At 42.3% G+C, this 19,304-nt stretch overlaps 1 protein-coding gene across 1 annotated transcript; it reads left to right on the top strand.

The window, feature by feature from the left end:
• Positions 1 to 8,594: 8,594 nt before the first annotated feature.
• Positions 8,595 to 14,800, top strand: LOC306769201 (uncharacterized protein; the record flags this gene model as incomplete). Its single annotated transcript, XM_079257767.1, has 4 exons — positions 8,595 to 8,598; positions 10,633 to 10,776; positions 11,020 to 11,295; positions 14,736 to 14,800. 4 exons carry the CDS (start codon positions 8,595 to 8,597, stop codon positions 14,798 to 14,800), a joined length of 489 nt encoding a protein of 162 aa, XP_079113893.1.
• Positions 14,801 to 19,304: the final 4,504 nt, after the last annotated feature.

Here is a 19,304-nt window from a genome sequence, read left to right as displayed (position 1 = left end):
GTGTGTTGCAGCTGGGATGCTTGGAAAACCTACAGGACACCAGTCCTCGAGGACGAGGATTTGGTGTCCCTGAAGTGAGAAGAAACACATTATCCAAAAGGCAGTAATAAAATCTCTTTAAATCCTCTTTTGTTTAACATGACTAACATCACTGTGGCTAACAACATTCTTGGGCCAAATTTGTCTGGTCTGAAGGTCAGTTTGAATGTTTGTTGCTTTTTGTCTCCATTAACCCTGAGCTTGTCTACTGGTTTCTGTGGTTCTGCACATTTAAAGTCTTACCATAATAGAAATGATTAGATTCTCAGCAGCCAGTTGAGTCATGACAGCTGCTCATCCATCCCTCCATCCATCCATCCATCCAGATAGATAGATAGATATTCTAATCATTTCCCAGGAGAAATTCCATTTGCCATATACTCAAGATTCAAAGTTATGAGGCAAAAAAGAAATAAAAATTAAAATATGACAAATAAAATATTAATAATCTAAGTCCGCAAACAGTACAATCTGTCATTAAGTGTGTGTGTGTGTGTGTGTGTGTGTGTATGTGTGTGTGTGCTGAGCTTTACTTCCTTTTCTTGCCTTCTTTCTTTTTCAGATTCCTTCATCTGCAGCCTATTTAGTTATCCGTTCTCCTGTACGTGGACTTTTGGTCTGTAGTTGACTCTTGTTTGATCATATTCATGATATTTCCTTTTCTCTGGCTCTGTATTTACTTCTTGTAAAAGCAGTTTTTTTTTATTATCTGTGTCATGATGTGATGTTTGGGTTTTCTCTTTAGTTCTGGCTTCCTGTTTTATTTTGTAATTTTGTTCCCTTGTGTATTGTTTCCCATTTTGCTTCCTGTTAATTAGCTCACCTGGTTTCTGATTCAGTTCACCTGTTTGATGTTACTCCCTCTGTGTATTTATACCCCTTGGTTTATGTTCTTGGTTTTGGCTCATTGTGTTTGCTATATGTGCTAACTTTTCGTCTCCATCCTGTTTAGATTGGCGTTAAAATGTCTCTGTCTTGCATCAGCTCAGCCTCCTGCCTCTCTGGTCCTGCATTTGGCTTCCCAAACCTCCATGAATCTTGACAACCTGCCTTCATCTCCTTCACAATCCTGCATTTGAGGTGAGGGGTTTAGTAGGTTCATTCTCACTGACTAGCTGTTTGGTACTAAACCATTCAGAGCGTTATAGACCAACAACAGAACTTTAAAGTCTGTCTTCTGATGGACATATGAGGACAGTTGGGTCTATATACGAAAAGAAGTAAAGATGGCTGCATTAACGTGTCAGCAAAATGATGAGATGAATTTACCTGAATGTGTTTAACTGGATCCAGAGTCATTATATTACACTTCAGTAAATCATGCATTGTGGTGACCCACATTAAGACTAGAGACATTCATCAGTGAGAAGGCCTTTACTTTGAAGGAGCGGGGGTGGTTTTAGGGTTCCGGGTTAAAGCTCGTGTTGTTGTGTTGTGGTTCTGAATGCTAGCCACTGTACTGTTTCTGCACTTTTTATGTGGAATATAAACAGACCCGACTTCACCTACGTCTCCGGTCTCCTTGTTACGCTCACTCCACATTGGTGACCCTGTGAACACGAACGTTATGTCGGATGACAACAACAACGGCGCAGCACAGCAAGATGTTAATGCCGCGGCTAACGTTGTTAACGTCTATGCGGCCACCGTTAAACTGCCCGATTTTTGGCAGCATAACCTGCGGCCATGGTTCCAGCACATCGAAGCCCAATTACAGCTGAGAGGGATAACAGAAGATGTGACCAAATACTTCCATGTTGTGGCAGCGCTGGACGCTACGACTACGATGTTATTGGAAGCGCCCCCGGCAAGTACGAGGCACTTAAAGCATTTCTGCTAAAGCTGTATGAACTGTCAGAACTGGAGAAGGCTGACCGCCTGCTATCCCTCAACGGCCTCAGTGATAGCAAGCTGTCTGACCTAATGGAAAAGATGCTCTCGGTGCTGGGATCTGCTGATCCCTCGTTCCTGTTTACACATGTTTTCCTGCGCCAGCTCCCAGTGCCCGTGCGCACAGGACTTGCCAGTTCTCCCCTCTCCTCATCAAAGGACTACCGTGCCCTGGCTGCTGAAGCTGACAGGGTTTTCCTCGCCAACCGCCAGCAATTTGTCCACGCGCTACTCCCCTATCAGGGCCTCCCAACCCCACCTCTTCCTATGGAGGACTGTACAGATGCCGCGGCTGCGGTGACAGCACGCCGTCAACACGACGACGGACTCTATTACTACCATGCCAGGTTTGGGGCCAAGGCCAAGCAGTGTCGCAAGCCGTGCAGTTTCAAGGTGCAGGGAAACGCCAAGGCCGGCTCTCTTTAGCAGCGATGGGCGCTGGCCGTGACTGCCGGCTGCTGTTCATCACAGACTCCTTGTCTGGCCAGCATCTTCTGGTCGACTCAGGCGCTCAGCGCAGCATCTTGCCAGCTCAGACCGTGGACACCATGACCGATGGACACGGCCCCCAGATGGCTGCCGCCAACGGCACGCCTATATGTACATACGGCACTAGGTATGTAGAGGTGTGTTTTGGAAAGCGCCGTTTTGGCTGGGACTTTGTTATGGCTGCTGTGTCCACACCCCTCCTGGGCACAGATTTCCTCTGCGCTTTTAACCTGCTAGTCGATGTTAAAAACTGTCGCTTGATTGATTCCTTGTCCTTCTCTTCGTACCCCTGCACGCTTGGAGGGGGCAGAGCTCTCTGTCTGTCAAACACTGTTGCCACCGGGGATCCGTATCAGCACCTGCTCGCCAAGTTCCCTGACCTCACCACGCCCATGTTCTCATCTGCGGTGTCTAAGCACGGCGTGGAACACCATATTACCACCGTCGGGCCTCCAGTCTATGCCCGAGCTCGACGCCTCGACTGGGCCAAGCTTGCACTCGCCAGGGAGGAGTTTTCCACCATGGAGCGCCTCGGCATTGTTTGGCGCTCGAATAGTCCGTGGGCTTCTCCCCTGCATATGGTTACTAAGGCTGATGGGGGTTGGCACCCTTGTGGCGATTTCCGTCGTCTGAATGACGCCACTACTCCTGACCGATACCCCGTCCCACACATACAGGACTTCACTGCCCACCTGGCAGGGGCCGTCGTCTTCTCCAAAGTGGACCTGGTGCGTGGGTACCACCAGGTACCGGTCCACCCACAGGATGTACCAAAGACAGCCGTCATTACACCCTTTGGCCTATTCGAGTTCCTGCGGATGCCTTTTGGCCTCAAGGGGGCGGCACAGACGTTTCAGTGCCTAATGCACTCTGTCCTCCGTGACATGCCATTTTTGTTCTGTTATCTGGACGATATTTTAGTGGCAAGTGCGTCCATTTCGGCCCACATGGCACACCTCCGGCTGTTGTTGGAACGGCTCAGCGAGCACGGTCTTATAATTAACCCTGCCAAGTGCCAGTTCGGCTTGTCGTCCATCACCTTCCTGGGGCACCACATCACCCCCCAGGGCGCTGTTCCCCTTCCTGCCAGGGTAGACGCCGTCGCCAACTTCCCTTGCCCCTGTACGGTACAGTCTCTGCAGGAGTTTCTGGGCATGGTGAACTTTTACAATCGCTTTATCCCCCATGCTGCCCAGCTCATGCACCCTCTTTATGCAACCCTGCGGGGCAGGAAGCCCAAAGACAGTTTGGACTGGTCTCCAGAGTTGGACAAAGCTTTTGTTTCTGCCAAGATCGCGCTGGCCAATGCTGCTCTGCTAGCACACCCGTCTTCCACTGCCCCGATCGCCCTCACGACAGACGCCTCTGACTACGCAGTAGGGGCAGTGTGCGAGCAGTGGGTTGGCGGGGCCTGGCAGCCACTGGCCTTCTTCAGCAAACAGCTCCGCGACAACGAGCGCAAATACAGCGCCTTTGACAGAGAACTGCTAGGTCTGTTCCTCGCCACCAGACACTTCCGGTTCCTGTTGGAGGGCCGCCAGTTCACGGCATTCGTGGACCACATGCCGCTGACGTTCTCCATGGCCAAGTCCTCGGAGCCGTGGTCCGGGCTTCAACAGCGTCAGCTGTCTGCGATTTCGGAGTTCACCACAGATATCCGCCATATGGCGGGCAAAGACAATTTCGTCGCAGACTGCCTCTCTCAGGCGGTTGTCGGCTCCGTCCACTTGGGGCTCGATTATGCCTCCATGGCGGCGGAGCAGGCTGCGGACCCTGACATTAAGGCTTTCCGGACCGACCCTACCTCACTGCGGTTGGAGGATGTGGTGTTTGACGCAGCCAACACCACTCTGCTCTGCGACGTGTCCACTGGCCAACCACGTCCTATGGTACCTGCTGCCTGGCGGCGCCGGGTTTTTGACGCTATCCACTCCCTCTCCCACCCGGGCGTAAAGGCCTCGACTAAACTGGTGGGGGCCAAGCTTGTATGGCCTGGCCTCCGGAGGGACGTTAGGACCTGGGCTGCCTCGTGTGTGGCGTGCCAACGTGCCAAGGTACACCGCCACACCAAGGCCCCCCTGGCGACATTTGAGGTGCTGGAGAGGCGTTTCGACCACGTGAATGTGGACCTGGTGGGTCCCCTGCCCCCCTCCCGTGGATATACATTCCTCCTCACCATGGTCGACAGGACCACCAGGTGGCCAGAGGCAGTCCCCCTCTCCTCTACAACGACGGCGGACGTGGCCCGGGCGTTCATCGGGTGCTGGGTGGCCCGATTTGGCACGCCTGGGGACATCACAAGCGACCGGGGCCCGCAGTTCACCTCGGATCTCTGGACTGCTGTTGCTGACCACCTTGGGGTGACGGTCCACCACACTACGGCTTATAACCCCAAGGGGAATGGAATTTGTGAGAGGTTCCATCGGGACATGAAGGCCTCCCTTCGGGCCAGCCTTAATGACAGCGCCTGGTCTGACCGCCTCCCTTGGGTCATGCTCGGTCTTCGCACTGCCCCCAAAGAGGATCTACAGTCTTCTTCCACCGAACTGGTGTACGGCCAGCCACTGCAGGTTCCAGGGGAATTTCTCCCAGATGCCACAGCTCCTTGGTCGGCTGCCTCTCATCTCCCTGTGTCCCAGAGACTCAGCGACGCCCTGGTTCCTATTCCGACTTCTCGCCACTGCCTCCCCCACTCATACATCCCCAAAGACCTGCCGTCGGCCAAGCACGTCTTCATCCGCCATGACAGCCATCGCACTCCGCTTCAGCCCCCATACGACGGACCTTTCCGCGTCCTGGAGACGGGCGCTAAGACCTTTGTGGTGGACATGGGGGGCGGCAGAAGCGGGTCTCTATAGACCGCCTTAAGCCTGCTCACTTGGACTTAGACCAACCGGTTCAGTTGGCCTTGCCACCGCGGCGGGGACGCCCTCCTGCCGTACCTTCTGTCCTTGCCCCAGCCCTGGCCTTACCTCTCCCTCCCCCTCCTGCACAATGCAGTCATTTCGGCCGTTTGGTCCGCCCCCCCCAAACGTGTTGACTGTTGACCTTGTTTACTGTGAGTTTGATTGAACTGTTTACGAAGTGTCCTTATTTCATCGTTTTTGCAGTTTTGGGGTCTTGATGAATTCTGGGGGGGCCTGTGTGGTGGCCCACATTAAGACTAGAGACATTCATCAGTGAGAAGGCCTTTACTTTGAAGGAGCAGGGGTGGTTTTAGGGTTCCGGGTTAAAGCTCGTGTTGTTGTGTTGTGGTTCTGAATGCTAGCCACTGTACTGTTTCTGCACTTTTTATGTGTAATATAAACAGACCTGACATCACCTACGTCTCCGGTCTCTTTGTTACGCTCACTCCACAGCATTAACATTCAAATAAAGATGGATTGGTATGAAGTAATGTCAAGAAAACAGTATCTGGATCCTGCTGCAGCACATGTCACCTTCTTCACCTGCTGCTAGAAGCCAGTTTTGGACCAATAAGGTTTCAGATACTTTGAGCAATCCTGGCAGAGCAGCAGGTTCAAACCAGTCTGCATGTTTTACAATCTGATTTTAGTTTTCATTAGTTTGTGGCGGATACTACTCATCTGTTACTGGGATGTTTATTACCTCTGACTAATTTCACCACTTCTTCAGAACTGATTGTCTTTGTAGTTTTTATTTTTTTCCTTACTGCCAGTTTCTATCCTGCTTATTTTACTTCCTCACCACTGAGTAAAAACAAAAAAAAAACTGTCATGTCTGAGTTCCTCAAAGATAATCATACCTACTTGCACAGCGCAAAAAGTCAAAGGGCAACATTTTTACCATCCACTCACTTCATCTCTGCAGCAACAGAGTCAACATTAGTGCTGAATGAGGACATTTCTACAACAATAACGTGGTTGAGCATAACGACAGAATACTGTTTCTCACTTCTCTGATCATAGATAATAATGGAATTTCTTAGTTTATGCTTCGCATCAACGCAACATGTATTAAGGTCAAAATAAAGCCATTTCCATGGTGTTTGCCATAAAATAGTGAAGTGGTGTTTATAATCATGTTGGTGTGTCTCTGCAGAAGCTTTATTTAATATGACATTTTTGTGATAAGTAAAAATGGAGTAGTGTGGTGTAGACCTACTATAACTACATGACCCTTCTACTGTAGATTAACTTCCCATTAAACTATAAAATCATGCAAAACAGGAAAAATTGTGACTTTATATGTGAGGGAAAATATGCTCACTGTCCTCAAACTCTATGAAACTATAATTAGATTATAATGATCAAACGAAGCATCTGACATGGTTTCACAAAGGATCCAAGACTAGAAAAACATTAGATAACCACTGGGAACTCCATGTGAGACCACCGTCTGTTCGTCATTTTGGTTTTTGCTTTTTATTGGTCACTGAAACTGGTTATGTCAGCACCGATACGACTCGTTCAGATTTAGAAACAGATTATTGTAGTTTAGAGTTCAGCACTTTTGCTACAAGCTGGGTTGTTTTGTGTCTGTGTTAACCAAGTGCTGGGATTGTTTGGACACTCGGCCAGGATGTGTCACACCTCTCCACCATAGAATGAATGATACCAGCCCACTGCATGTCATCAGTGATCACATTCTTGACTCGATATAAAGATGGAGCAGAAAATGCAAAAAACCAAACTGGTTTTCTCACATCTTGTCTCTAATCTTGTTCTCATGCCTTCTTGCTGGTGACAGTAGCTGATGGAGGCTTTCAGATTTCCTGCTTTTTAGTTTAATACTCATTTTGTGAACCTTGAGGGAGATTTAGCAATTTTGGCAAAAATATCTGGACTAAATTTGTGTCCAATCTAAAAGGACTAATTTGTTATATCTGTTAAGTCAACATTTCACACAAACCTCTATCTATCCATCCATATAGTACATCTGTGCGTGGTCAGTCTGGTTTATTAAAACCTTGGAAATGAAACATGTCTATGTTTTTTTAGACATCTGTAGATGAACTCGTTATCAGTCATCACAGTGATAAAATGAATCATCTGACTGAGATTTCTGAGCATATTGGGCAAAGAAATGTATCCTACAGCCAGGAAACTATAACAGACGATCTTTACACCAAAATGTCACATGATGAACCATCATTTTCTACATTTATCAACTTATTTATTTTTGCTATATTTAGTTTTTTGTGTGGTCTTGTATATTTGTTGTTTTGCTTATATTTGTTGTTGCGGTTGTTCTGATGTTGCATGTCTGTCTTGCAGACATGCAGCTCCGTCAGCTTCGTGTTAAAGGAAGTTAACAAAAAGAGAAGTTAGAAAATGTGGTACATTGATCATTTACGCTGCTTATGTTGTAACTGGTTTCACTGGAGATATTGCCTTCCCTTTTGGTGGAGTTTCTTAACTTTGCCTCAGAATTTCTCAGAAGTGTAAGTTTTAGTTGAGAAGATGAGACTCGTTTTATTCTGTGAGCTGGATTTATTTTGTAAGTATGACATGAGAACTTTTGCTGTTTAAATAATAATTATTAAGGAAACTGCATCAGATCAAATGAGGTGTCAGTCAGTGTTTGAGAATCTGAATGAATATTTTGGTTGTTTTGTAGAAAAAAATTAGTAACAACTTGGTTCAATAAGAATCTATTTTATTAATCTGAGTTGAAACTGATGTTTTTCAACATTATATGAGCCTATATTGTACTTTAAACAATGTTGGCTGCAGATTTCATTTGTTCATTTATGTTGTTTCTACCTTAATTGCAGTGCTGTATACACTCCTCTGCATCGGACAATCAGAAGGTGAAAAACTTTCCTTTTTTAACTTATTTTTCTTCGTAAATGAATCTTTTTTTTTTTCCACTTAAATTTTATTGTAACATTTTGCACATTTTACAACACCAAAACAAAACAAACAAAAGAAAAAGTTACAAATCAGTGTTGGTTGACATAATATACATTGTCCACTTTTCCCATCGATCTTCATATTCATGTTGTTGAAGTCTCAAGATATATGTAAGTCTCTCCATGTTGTGAATGTCTTCTACAATGTCTCTCCAATTTTTTACTGTTGGGGGCTCATCTTTGCACCATTTCCTTGTGATAGCTTTTTTAGATGCTGCTAGCAGTATTTTTTATCAAATATTTGTCTTTACATGGTATTTGTTTTCCTGATAAAGATCCAAAGTACAGAGTTGGACATGACATGGGTAATTTGTATCCAAGTATTTTTTCCCAACTCCTCCCAAATATTATTCCAGAACTGTTATTTTTGTGCACTGCCAAAAAATATGTGCATGTCCCACATCCTGTTCGCCACACAACCTCCAGCAAGGCTGATGTGTCGATAATGAAGCCTTTTTGATCTTTGGTGTAATGAAAAATCGTACAATGTTTTTCCAACAAAATATTTTCCAATTTCTGGAACTAGTTGTAGTCAGTTGAGTTTCACATAAATCATACCATACTTCATCACTCATTTCTACCGATAATTCTCTTTCCCATTTATCTCTTATATAAAGAGTTGAGTTCTTCCTATTGGAAACCAATGCCTGATATAATTTGGATAACACCTTTTCCCCTTTGTTCTTATATCCATTATCGAGGATTTCCGTAAGTTTATTTGTTTCACCCGGGAGGTCCGGTTTAATTACCTTCTGATAGAAATCTCTAACCTGAAGGTACATGTAGAAGTCTTTGTGATCTAAGTTGTAGTTCTCTTGTAAATTCTGAAAACTTAAAATTTGACCTTTTTTAACAAAAGCGTTAAATATATTTAAACCCTTATTTGCCCAGTCTTTAAATTTAGTGTTCATAGTTCCTGGTTTGAAATTTGAATCATAAGCCATCCATCTAAATATCTGTATTTGCTTCTCTAATTTACATTTTTTGACTATTTTGAACCAGACCTCCAGAGTGAATTTGGTGATAGAGTCTAATTTGTTTTCATTTTCTTTAAACATATTTTTATTAGCAATCATTGCCTGCACGTTGTACTCATTATTTAACTCTATTTGTTTCCACTTTGGAAAATAATCAGGAACACACCAATAGATAACAGATCTGAGTTGAGCAGCATAAAAATATTCTTCAAAGTTTGGCAATGCCAATCCCCCCTCTTTTTTAGGAATTTGAAGTGTTGAATATTTGGTTCTTGGTCTAGCCCCATTCCAAATGAATCTTGAAATTTTTTTGTTCCATTCCATGAACTGTAGCATTGGTATTGGCACTGGCAAAGATTGAAATAGATATAGAACTCTTGGCAGCACATTCATTTTTACAATTTCAATTCTTGCACCTAAATCTAACAATAATACCTCCCACTTTTCCATATCTTTGTACAGTTTTTGATTCAAAGCTTTGTAATTCATTTTATACAATTTAGAAAGGTCACTTGAAATGTTTATTCCCAAATAGTGGATTGACTTTTTGTTCCATTTAAAATTGTATTTCTGTCTCATTTCTGTAGATGGAGTAAAATTTAAAGACAGAACCTGTGTTTTCCCAATGTTTAATTTGTACCCTGACAGATATCCGTAATATTGCAGTAGATTTATCAATTTTGGCAGACCCTTATCTGGTTGCTTCAAGTATATTCGTAAATGAATCTCAACCTGTTGCCTCACTGTTAGACACAAACTGACTTCTTTCTTTTTATAGATTATCAAATCATTTCATCATATAGATCCACACAGTGTGTTGACTGGCAAAGTGAACGCAGGTGTTAAACATGTGTGACTTGAAACAAGCAAAACCCACTGACTGGTTCTATAGAATCCTCAAGAATGATAAAAAATTTACGCCCTACAACTTACAACCACGCGACACGTTAAGACTTCTAGATGTACTTTATAAGAGTGAATACCAGTGCTGTGGTTTTCTGAAAAGCAAATTTCATTCAAAGTGCAGTAATAAGATCTCTTTAAATGTTCAGGGTAAGTCCTCTTTTTATTCAACATGACTAACTTCGCTGTGACTAACATTATTTTTGAGCTGTACATCTGTCTGTCCTTCTTGACATGAACTTTAAATGCAAGTTTGTTTAAATGGTCATTTTCACATTTTGTTAGGAAACCATGAAACTTGAGATGGACTGAACACGACTTAAACACTGTTTTTGATGAAAGTGGCACATTGCTGTCGTGTTTTCTTGATAAAACTGAACCTACCAGAGAAACATTATTAATATTTTCTGTTTCATGTCTTTCTGAAATGTTCATGTTTTTTGGACAATCCAAAAACAGAGAAACCCAGAGCAGAGCTGACAGCAGGAACAACAACCATATCAGTAGGAGGCAGCGTGACACTGAGCTGCTCTGTGGAGAACTCTACTGGATGGAAATACCAGTGGTTCAGACGAACCTCACCCAGTTCTTATGTTCAGATCAGTAGAAATAATGAAGAAAATGAAATGTTCAGTGTGTCACAGGGTGGAATTTACTCCTGTAGAGGAAAGACAGGAAAACTAATCTACTACACTTTTATGAGTAATAATGTCAACATTAATATAACCTGTGAGTTCAATTATTTTATAAACCTAAATCCTTTATTATGAAACTTACAATGTGTTTTTTTTCTGATAATATTCATGTTTCTGTTTTAATCCTAACTGATCATATGTGTGGAAACAGTTTCCAACCAGGTTGTTGTAACACGACAACCTGACTGGCCTCAGATCTTCAGTGGAGAGACCATCACTCTGACATGTGAGGTCCAGGGAGGTGAAACCACCGAGTGGGTGTATATATGGAGAAAATCTGGCTCAGTTACACACCACACCTACAATAAATCCTGGATTTTCACTGTTTCCCAGTCCAGCAGTGGAGACTACCAGTGTCAGTGTAAACGCAGAAATGACTTATATTCTTCAACAAAGTGGAGTGAAGCCATCAGACTGTCAGTGTCACGTAAGTCATGTTTGCTGTTTGTTCTGGCCAAAATTCTGCGTTGTGTAAAATGACCACCTGCATGGTGGGCTTAATGCTGACAATAAATGTTAGATTTTATCCAGATAATAAGAGTTTAAACAGAAAGGCTCCTGCTAATGTTGAAAGCAGGAATAGTCTTGCTATGATGCAACAGTGCTAACCGCCACACCGCCATGATGCCCTTTAACACAACACAACTTTGTTAACGTGACAACAACTTATAACTCCAGGTTCAGAGACTGAGAGCTCTCCACATCGTTCCGTCCTGTCCTTTGCAGTCCTGTTTATCTCAGGGCTGATTTGTGGAGGTTTACTGATGCTGCTGCTGTTTTACTGCAGAAAGAAAAATGGTGAAACATTTTCTATTTAATCATTTCCTGCTGAACTCTGATCAGTTTAGATGACATGGAGAGGAGGATTATTTCATGACAAAGATTTCTTCTGTTTCTTTCCCACAGATCCATGTTGTAACAGGTTAATACATCTCTCTTCTCTGATGTTGAACACAAAAAGGAGACTTTGTTTATACAAAACAGGAAATAAGAAGCATCACCATCTTCCAAAGTCTGCATCTTTCTAATGATGCTGTCAGGTTTTGGAAATTGTGAAAATGTTCAGTTTCACATTTTCTTGTGAGACTGGACTGCATGGAAAGAGGGAGACTCTATGATACATTAGAAAGCTAAACAAGCTGTTTCATGACGCTTTGTGTTATATTGCATCAATAGTTTAACCTCATTATTCTGCTGTTGTCTTTTCTCATTCATACTGACCAAATGGACACAATGAATGTGGAGATCCAGGGGAGTTTTACAACTTTTAGCACAAAGTTTGTGTCTGATATAAAATCAAACACTTTCCTCATGCTGATCTTAACCAACTCTTTTCTTGTTCATACTGAACAGAAGGCACCTGATGAACTTCCAATCAGTACAACGTTGTCGCAGGTTCAGTTCAGTGATAACAGCATTTTAAGGACCAATTTCTGCCATACTGACCGTCTCTTAAACACATGCTGAAAAAACTCCTCATCAGCTGAGCAGGACAGGTTCTCTGAACATCTTTGTCTGCACATAGAAACATTCTGGACTGAGTTCCACCAGTTTGTCGTCATATGATGGGAGGAATGGATCTCCTAATGGATGATTTAGTCTGCATTTCTGTTCAGAAAGCAGGATGAGATTTTCATTTTGATCGTGTTTCAGATCCATGAAAGGAAGCTGATCATCAACAAAACAAGAAGCTGGTGGACAATCTTCCAACTCGCTCTCCTTTTATACAACATGTAGACAACTGCTGCCATCCAAGATGACAAAGCCGTTCATCACACAGTCTGTTTCATCAAACATCACATTAAAATGCTTATATGACTTGATTTTAATGGGAACATGAGTAGAAACTTTAGTGACATGTTCTCCTGTTTTGTTTATGCTTATAATGTATATTATTCTTGTAAAGATGCAGACCTTTAGTAGATTAAATGTTGAGGACCAAAATCAGAATGTGTACGTACAAGATAGCGGCAGGCAGCCATCATGATGTCATCCCTTGGTTTGTGGAGGATTAAAGCAACTGGTCGAGAGCTTCACCATCACTAACTGGATTTATTACAATGAACTGGTTTCATGTTTTAAGACAGAAATGATCCCATTTGGACAAAATAGAAGTGATCAACTCAGACTTGGATGTAAATGATCTCCTATTTCCTGTTCAATATGCAGACATGAACAGATGTTTCTCAGGTGTGTTCATCAACTAACACCCCTACACACAGCTGTGTTTGAGGCTTTACCAACTTACAGCAAAATAACTGGTAGAAAAATAAGTTTTGACTGAAAGTGTCCAGAGAGAAACTGAAGCTTTGTGAATCAGAGTCTGTTGGAGTCAAAGATGTCTTAGTTCCCCTCAGAGGTCACGTTGATGCTTTTACACACTGACTGGTTTTCAGAAGTGGTGGAAACGTCAAGTTTTATACAGTCTGAGACGTCAGAGAAATATGAAACTAAAGCTGAAACATAACAGTAATATGTCAGCTCTGATGTTTTCTTTGGTCGTTACCAGATACGTGTCCTAGTTGTCACTTCACAGCTTTCAGTCATTCAGTCTTATTTTGGTTTTTGTCACCTCTAGTTCAGTGTTTTGTGATCCAGTTTGTGCAGAAATGTTTGCCTGCTGCCTCCAGCCTGTAATCCTGTATTTACATCCTACCTGCTTGTTTCTGTTTATACACTGCAACACATTTAGAGACTATTTTTTATATTGTCCAAATTCTTAGTTTATAAATCTGCCAAATATATTCTGTTCAAATTTATTTTTACTGTTTAAGATAAAGACATATAAAAACAAAGGGTCCTATTTGTCCATTTTTTCTGGTTTTATTATTTTTAGCATGATGTCCTTCATGTTTGATGGTTGTGTTTGCAGAAGGTTTGATCAGAGCAGTTTGTCCTCTGCTGCCTCCAGAATAAAAATAAGGAGACTTTAAAGGTTAATTTGACTTAATGTGTCTGATCATACGGGAGAGTCTTTCTGCCTCCAAAGAGGGTCCAGGGGGAGAAGAAGAAAGATCCACAGTTAGATCTTAGTTACTCCATTAGATCTCCTAATCTAATGTATCTTCATGACTTTGTTTGTACAAAACATGGTTTAGTGTCGCCACCTTGTGGTAGAATATAGTACATGAATTCACATCAAACTCAAGCAGACGAAAGAATTTGATGGTCTAGTCCAGGCATCACCATTGTCCAAATTCTTAGTTTATAAACCTTGAGAGCTGCACGCACGCAGCACTGACATATTAATCTCATCCCAGCATTAACAGTCTCATACTGCAAGCTGATCCACAGCTCAAACGGAGCTCAGGACGCCACCACCACCGACCCTCATCTCTTTCCGACACACCTCCTTCATTCCAGCAGCCAGAAAACCACGTCACCTTTGGCGTGCACACCTTTAATCCATCAATAATCACGGGAGGTAGGACGTAACGGGGAAGGGGAAGGCGCTACGCAGAAGGTGCGTTCACGCACACCACCACAGTGGGAAACCCGACCACCAGCCCCAACTAGAGTCCATAACCCGGTTATATTTTCATCATGACTAGTCACTGTGGCTAACATCGTTGTTGGACCAAGTTTGTCTGGTCTGAAGGTCAGTTTGAATGTTTATTGCTTTCTGTCTCCATTAACCCTGAGCTTGTCTACTGGTATCTGTGGTTCTGCACATGAGGTACACTAACATCATAGTTACAATGGCAAAAAAGGAATAAAGTAAAAATCAATAAATCAATAAATAAATAAAAAAAAAAAACCAAGTTAGCAAACAGTACAATCCGTCATTAAGTGTGTGTGTTTGTGTTGGGGGTGGGGTGTGGGGAGGGGGAATTTCCTGTTTATCCTTATCTGTGTCCACCCCCTCAGGACTGGGCCAAACAATGATTACTTGCTCCCAACACACTCATTGCTCAGTGGTTTCAGACTCGTAGTGTGAAAACAACAGAAGACTCGTGTCAGAAGAAAATCTTGCACAAATCCTAAAGATCAACTTTTGCCAAATCAGCTGCTCCACGATCAGCCGCAGCTGGAGAAGAACCGGACTGCTGCATCCACGGACAACCAAAAACATACATGTCCTGACATGAAACACACGTGGTAAACATCAACTTCTTGATTTCTTGTCGTTGCTGTCTACAAAAGAAACATCTTTCACATCTTTTATTCGTTGTGTTTCTTCAGCAATAACATGATTAAATCGTGTTAAGTAATAACAGAATAGTTTGGATAATGGGTTTTTCTACGTATTTGAACGCAGCATGCAGCCACGCGTCTCGCTCGAAGAAACATCTTGGAAACTGGAGTCTAACGATCGCAGCTGCTGGATTTACTGGACCATAGCCAAACCAGAACCGTAATGGACGAGCAGAACCAGGACCTGAATCCGTCCACCAGAACCAAAGCAGAACCATTCTCTGGTTCTACCGATCTACAGGTCAGTGTGGAGGAAACTAACAAAAAGGCTCGTGCTCAGAGTCTCTCCGCGCGTTTAGTTTTTCATCAAACTGGGAGAAGAAAGGCTCAACGTTTGTTTTTCGAGTTTTCCGGGTTAAAACATTGAAAAAGCCGCTTTCCCCTCGTGTTTAGGAAGGTTTCTATCATAGACATCATATATATATATATATATATATATATATATATAGACGCCGCCATATTGGATGGGTCTCGGCTTTTGAGTCTTGCTGCAGAATCAACGTAGACGTATTGACCCGCCATATTGGGTGGGTCTCGGCTTTTGAGTCTTGCTGCAGTCAACGTAGACGTATTGACCCGAATATAGGACACCCTGATTATAAGACGATCACCCCCTTTCTCAAACTAATCTTCAGAAAAAGACTGATAAACAAAATTTCTTCGTTTAAGGGAACTATTTATTATTGAAATGAGGAAAATCATTAAAAAAAAATAGATTACTCTCATTTTTGGCTATAAAGGCATTCACTAAGATTTGCATGTGCTATGCCAAATGTGTAAAGAAACAACTCACATAGCATTTAAAAAATTTAACACCATTTTACACATTGACTGTAACAGTGAGACCAATTTGTCAAGCAGTTTGACAAAGAAAAAACAGAAAAGACAATATTGCATCAAATGGTCTTTGTTTTTAAACAATATTTAACAGTTGCATAAAATACACTGTAATGAAACATTTCAAATAAAAGTCTTGCAATGCCGCAACTGGAATGTAAACGGTCATAATGTTGGTCATAAAAATCTGATCAAAAGTTTGCATGAAGCTTTCACTCACAGACGTCCTCTGCCTCGCTGTGCTCACTGTCACTCCCACTGTCATGCTGCGGTCCCATCTCCTCCCACAGAACGTCATCCTCGCTACCATCCAATGCATTTGATATGCAGCACTTTTTAAACCCACTGATGATGCTCTCTGCTGTTACTTCATCCCATGCCTGGAGGATCCATTCACAAAGTCGACTGACAGCTGGCTTTTGAATTTTTCCCGACAGTGTGAGTGCATGATCACTGGCCAGGAGCCACTTGGTGTACTTCTTGCGAAGATTATCCTTGAAAAGCTTATTAACCACTACATCCAACACCTGTGGCTGGCTTGTCACCCACCCTGGTATGATGACCAAGTCGCCATTCATCTTCCTCACCTGAGTTTTCAGCGCATCAGTCAGATGTCCGCAGAATGTGTCCATATTGAGAGCCCCGCGCCGTGTCCCGCACACCACTTTAAACCAGTCCATCACAAGTTCACTCTCCACCCAGCCCTTTTCCTGGGCACGAACAACAATGCCAGCTGGCATTTTTTCCTTCGGCACCGTTTTGCGTTTTAAAATCACATACGGGGGCAACTTTGTCCCGTCTGCCAGCCACGCCAACATGACGGTGACCCGATACTTTTCGTTTCCGGTTGATTTCACAATAACGGATTTCTCGCCTTTTTTGTGCACGGTCACAGGTGTTGGCATGTCAAAAAACACTGGGGTTTGATCAGCGTTGCCGATCTGATCAAGGGGATATGAATGTTTTTTCCTCAAGCCAATGACATATCTTTGAAAAGACCGCAGCTTCTCTCCAAAGTCCGATGGCAGGTGCTGGGCAAGGCTGGTTTTGCACCTTAATGCTAGGCCACTACGGCGCATCATCCTTCTGTACCAAACGAGGCTAGCTTTAAACTCGGTGGTTGGTATGTTTAACTCCTTTGCGATTTCCAAGGCTTTCAGTTGGATAACAGCTCTGGTAATGGGCATACCTTCGTTACGTTTCTCAGTAACAAACTCGCATACTCTCCTGTCAATCTCTTGGAAGCGCCCACTTTGAGGACCACGATAAGGTTTTCTCTTACTGTTAGCATTTTTCAGACGGTCTTTTTGAATGCGCCATCTTTGTACATTACACTCTGTAATTCCATATTTCTTGGCTGCGTGACAGTTGTTTGACGCCTCTGCTGCATTGATGGCCATTATCTTGAAATTGGTGTCATTTCTCTGCCTAAGCTGCCTCTTTACTTGTCCCACTTTTGATCCGCTTTGCTCTGGACAGTCACCGTGTCTCTCCATTTTTCATCATTTTCTTCTAAGCAAAGTCGCTGATGCTGGGTTCACAAAAATCTGGCGCCCTCTGCTGTTGCAGTTGTATAGTGAGCCCAAACAACTGTTGGCATGTATAAATAGTTAGACCCCGGTTATAAGACGACCCCACATTTTCAACGTTATTTTTAATTGAAAAAACCTCGTTCTATATTCCGGTCAATACGGTAATCGTTTTCTGTAGCACGCGTATTACACACAAACAAAGCACTTTTCTACATAACTGGTATAAAAATAATGTAAACACAGTGAATAATTTATGAAATGAAAATGATAAATATTAATCCTATCAGGTGTTTATGGAAGAATATGATATTGATGCTTCACAAAGAGAGTTTTACATGGTAACATAATTACCTCTGCCAAGGAGGTTATGTTTTTACTGGCTTTGTTTGTTTGTCCGTTTGTGTTTAAGATAACTAAAGTTATGGACAGGTTTTTATTAAAATTTCAGGACTTGTTGGAAATGTGAACAGGAAGAACTACTTTTTATTTAAATTTTGGTGGTGATCCGGATCACCGTTTGGATCCATGAACTCTTTAAAGGCCTTGGCGGAGGTTTACGCTCTGAGTGTTTTTCTGGTTAACGTCTGAATTGCGCAGTTTTGATACAATACTTTATTTTTAGACTTTGTACAACTGTATCTCTATATTGATAAATTAATAGATGTGAATCAAAGAAAGTCAACTGTAGTCAAGAGAAAGCCAGCAACTATTCCCGTATTTTGTTCAGTATACAGTTGCAATAACCGGGAAATATTGAAAACAGATCATGTGGAATTACATTTCACAAGGTTGAATAATAATTTATTCGACCAGATCAAAATAGACAAATCCAAATGCATCAATAAACAAACATGTTAGTATCAAATTAATTTATACATTTATTTATATTGTAGCTACTCTTATGTCTTTGATAAATAGCATAATAAAAATATTTTAGCATAAAAGCACGTTGTTTAACATTTTACAGTGATCTGTATCATAACAATATCTCTGACCTTTGTAACAAACCAAACTGTGAGAAACATCAGGTAATAATTGGTGAAATTATTGTTGTGGTTGGGCCTACACCTTACAAACCAATGCATTGGAGGCGCATGGGAGACGTATCCAAGATGGCGGTGCGATGAGACGTCAGCTCGTATAGGCAGAGTGATGCTATGTGGCGTCCATGTATATATGATGTCTATGGGCTTCTATTAGTAATTCTCGCAACCTTTCCAGATGCTAGATGGAGGCTATGGAAGGTGAAATGGGCCATTATTAAACAGACTTTATGTAGTTTCTAAAACCCCTTTTCTTCGTACAGATGTGAAAGGAAACATAAATAAAGTGTAAATAACGTTTTTTACATGTTAATCATGAGGTATTGTGTTTAGAATTGATTCAATTTTAGAATAAATATCTAACATAAAATGTGGGAAAAGCAAAGTACTTTGTTTTTATAACGTCTAATAGTTTTAAGCCTTACATTTAGCATTTTTACCGTCATGATCCAGAAACAAGCCGGTTAGATACAGTCCGTTTGGGGTTTTGGAAAGATAGTGGGAGGCTGCAACTTGAACTGTATTAATGTCCGACTGGTGGAAGCGGGTGTCATTACCACCAACGTGAATTCCAAAGTTGTTGCGTAATGACTTTAGGTCATGTTGGGCCCTATGAAATCCATTTTATGTATTTTTGTGCCAAATTTTTTCTTTTTTCTGTTTTTAATTTTTGGTAATTTTCCATCATATTTTTTGAAAATCCCCCTTTTTTTTCCTTTTTTTTCCCTCCTATATTGTAACGTACACATTAAAGAAGTACATTAAAGTGCATCAAAAACAAGCACTAAGTTATAGAGTTCAAGTGATCAGCACACTTCCTTAATACTGAA

Source organism: Telmatherina bonti (assembly GCF_933228915.1).
Source record: "Telmatherina bonti genome assembly, chromosome: 18".
NCBI classification, from domain to species: domain Eukaryota; kingdom Metazoa; phylum Chordata; class Actinopteri; order Atheriniformes; family Telmatherinidae; genus Telmatherina; species Telmatherina bonti.
The sequence above is the reverse complement of the archived record's forward strand: the minus strand, read 5'-3'. Positions and strand labels throughout refer to the sequence as shown.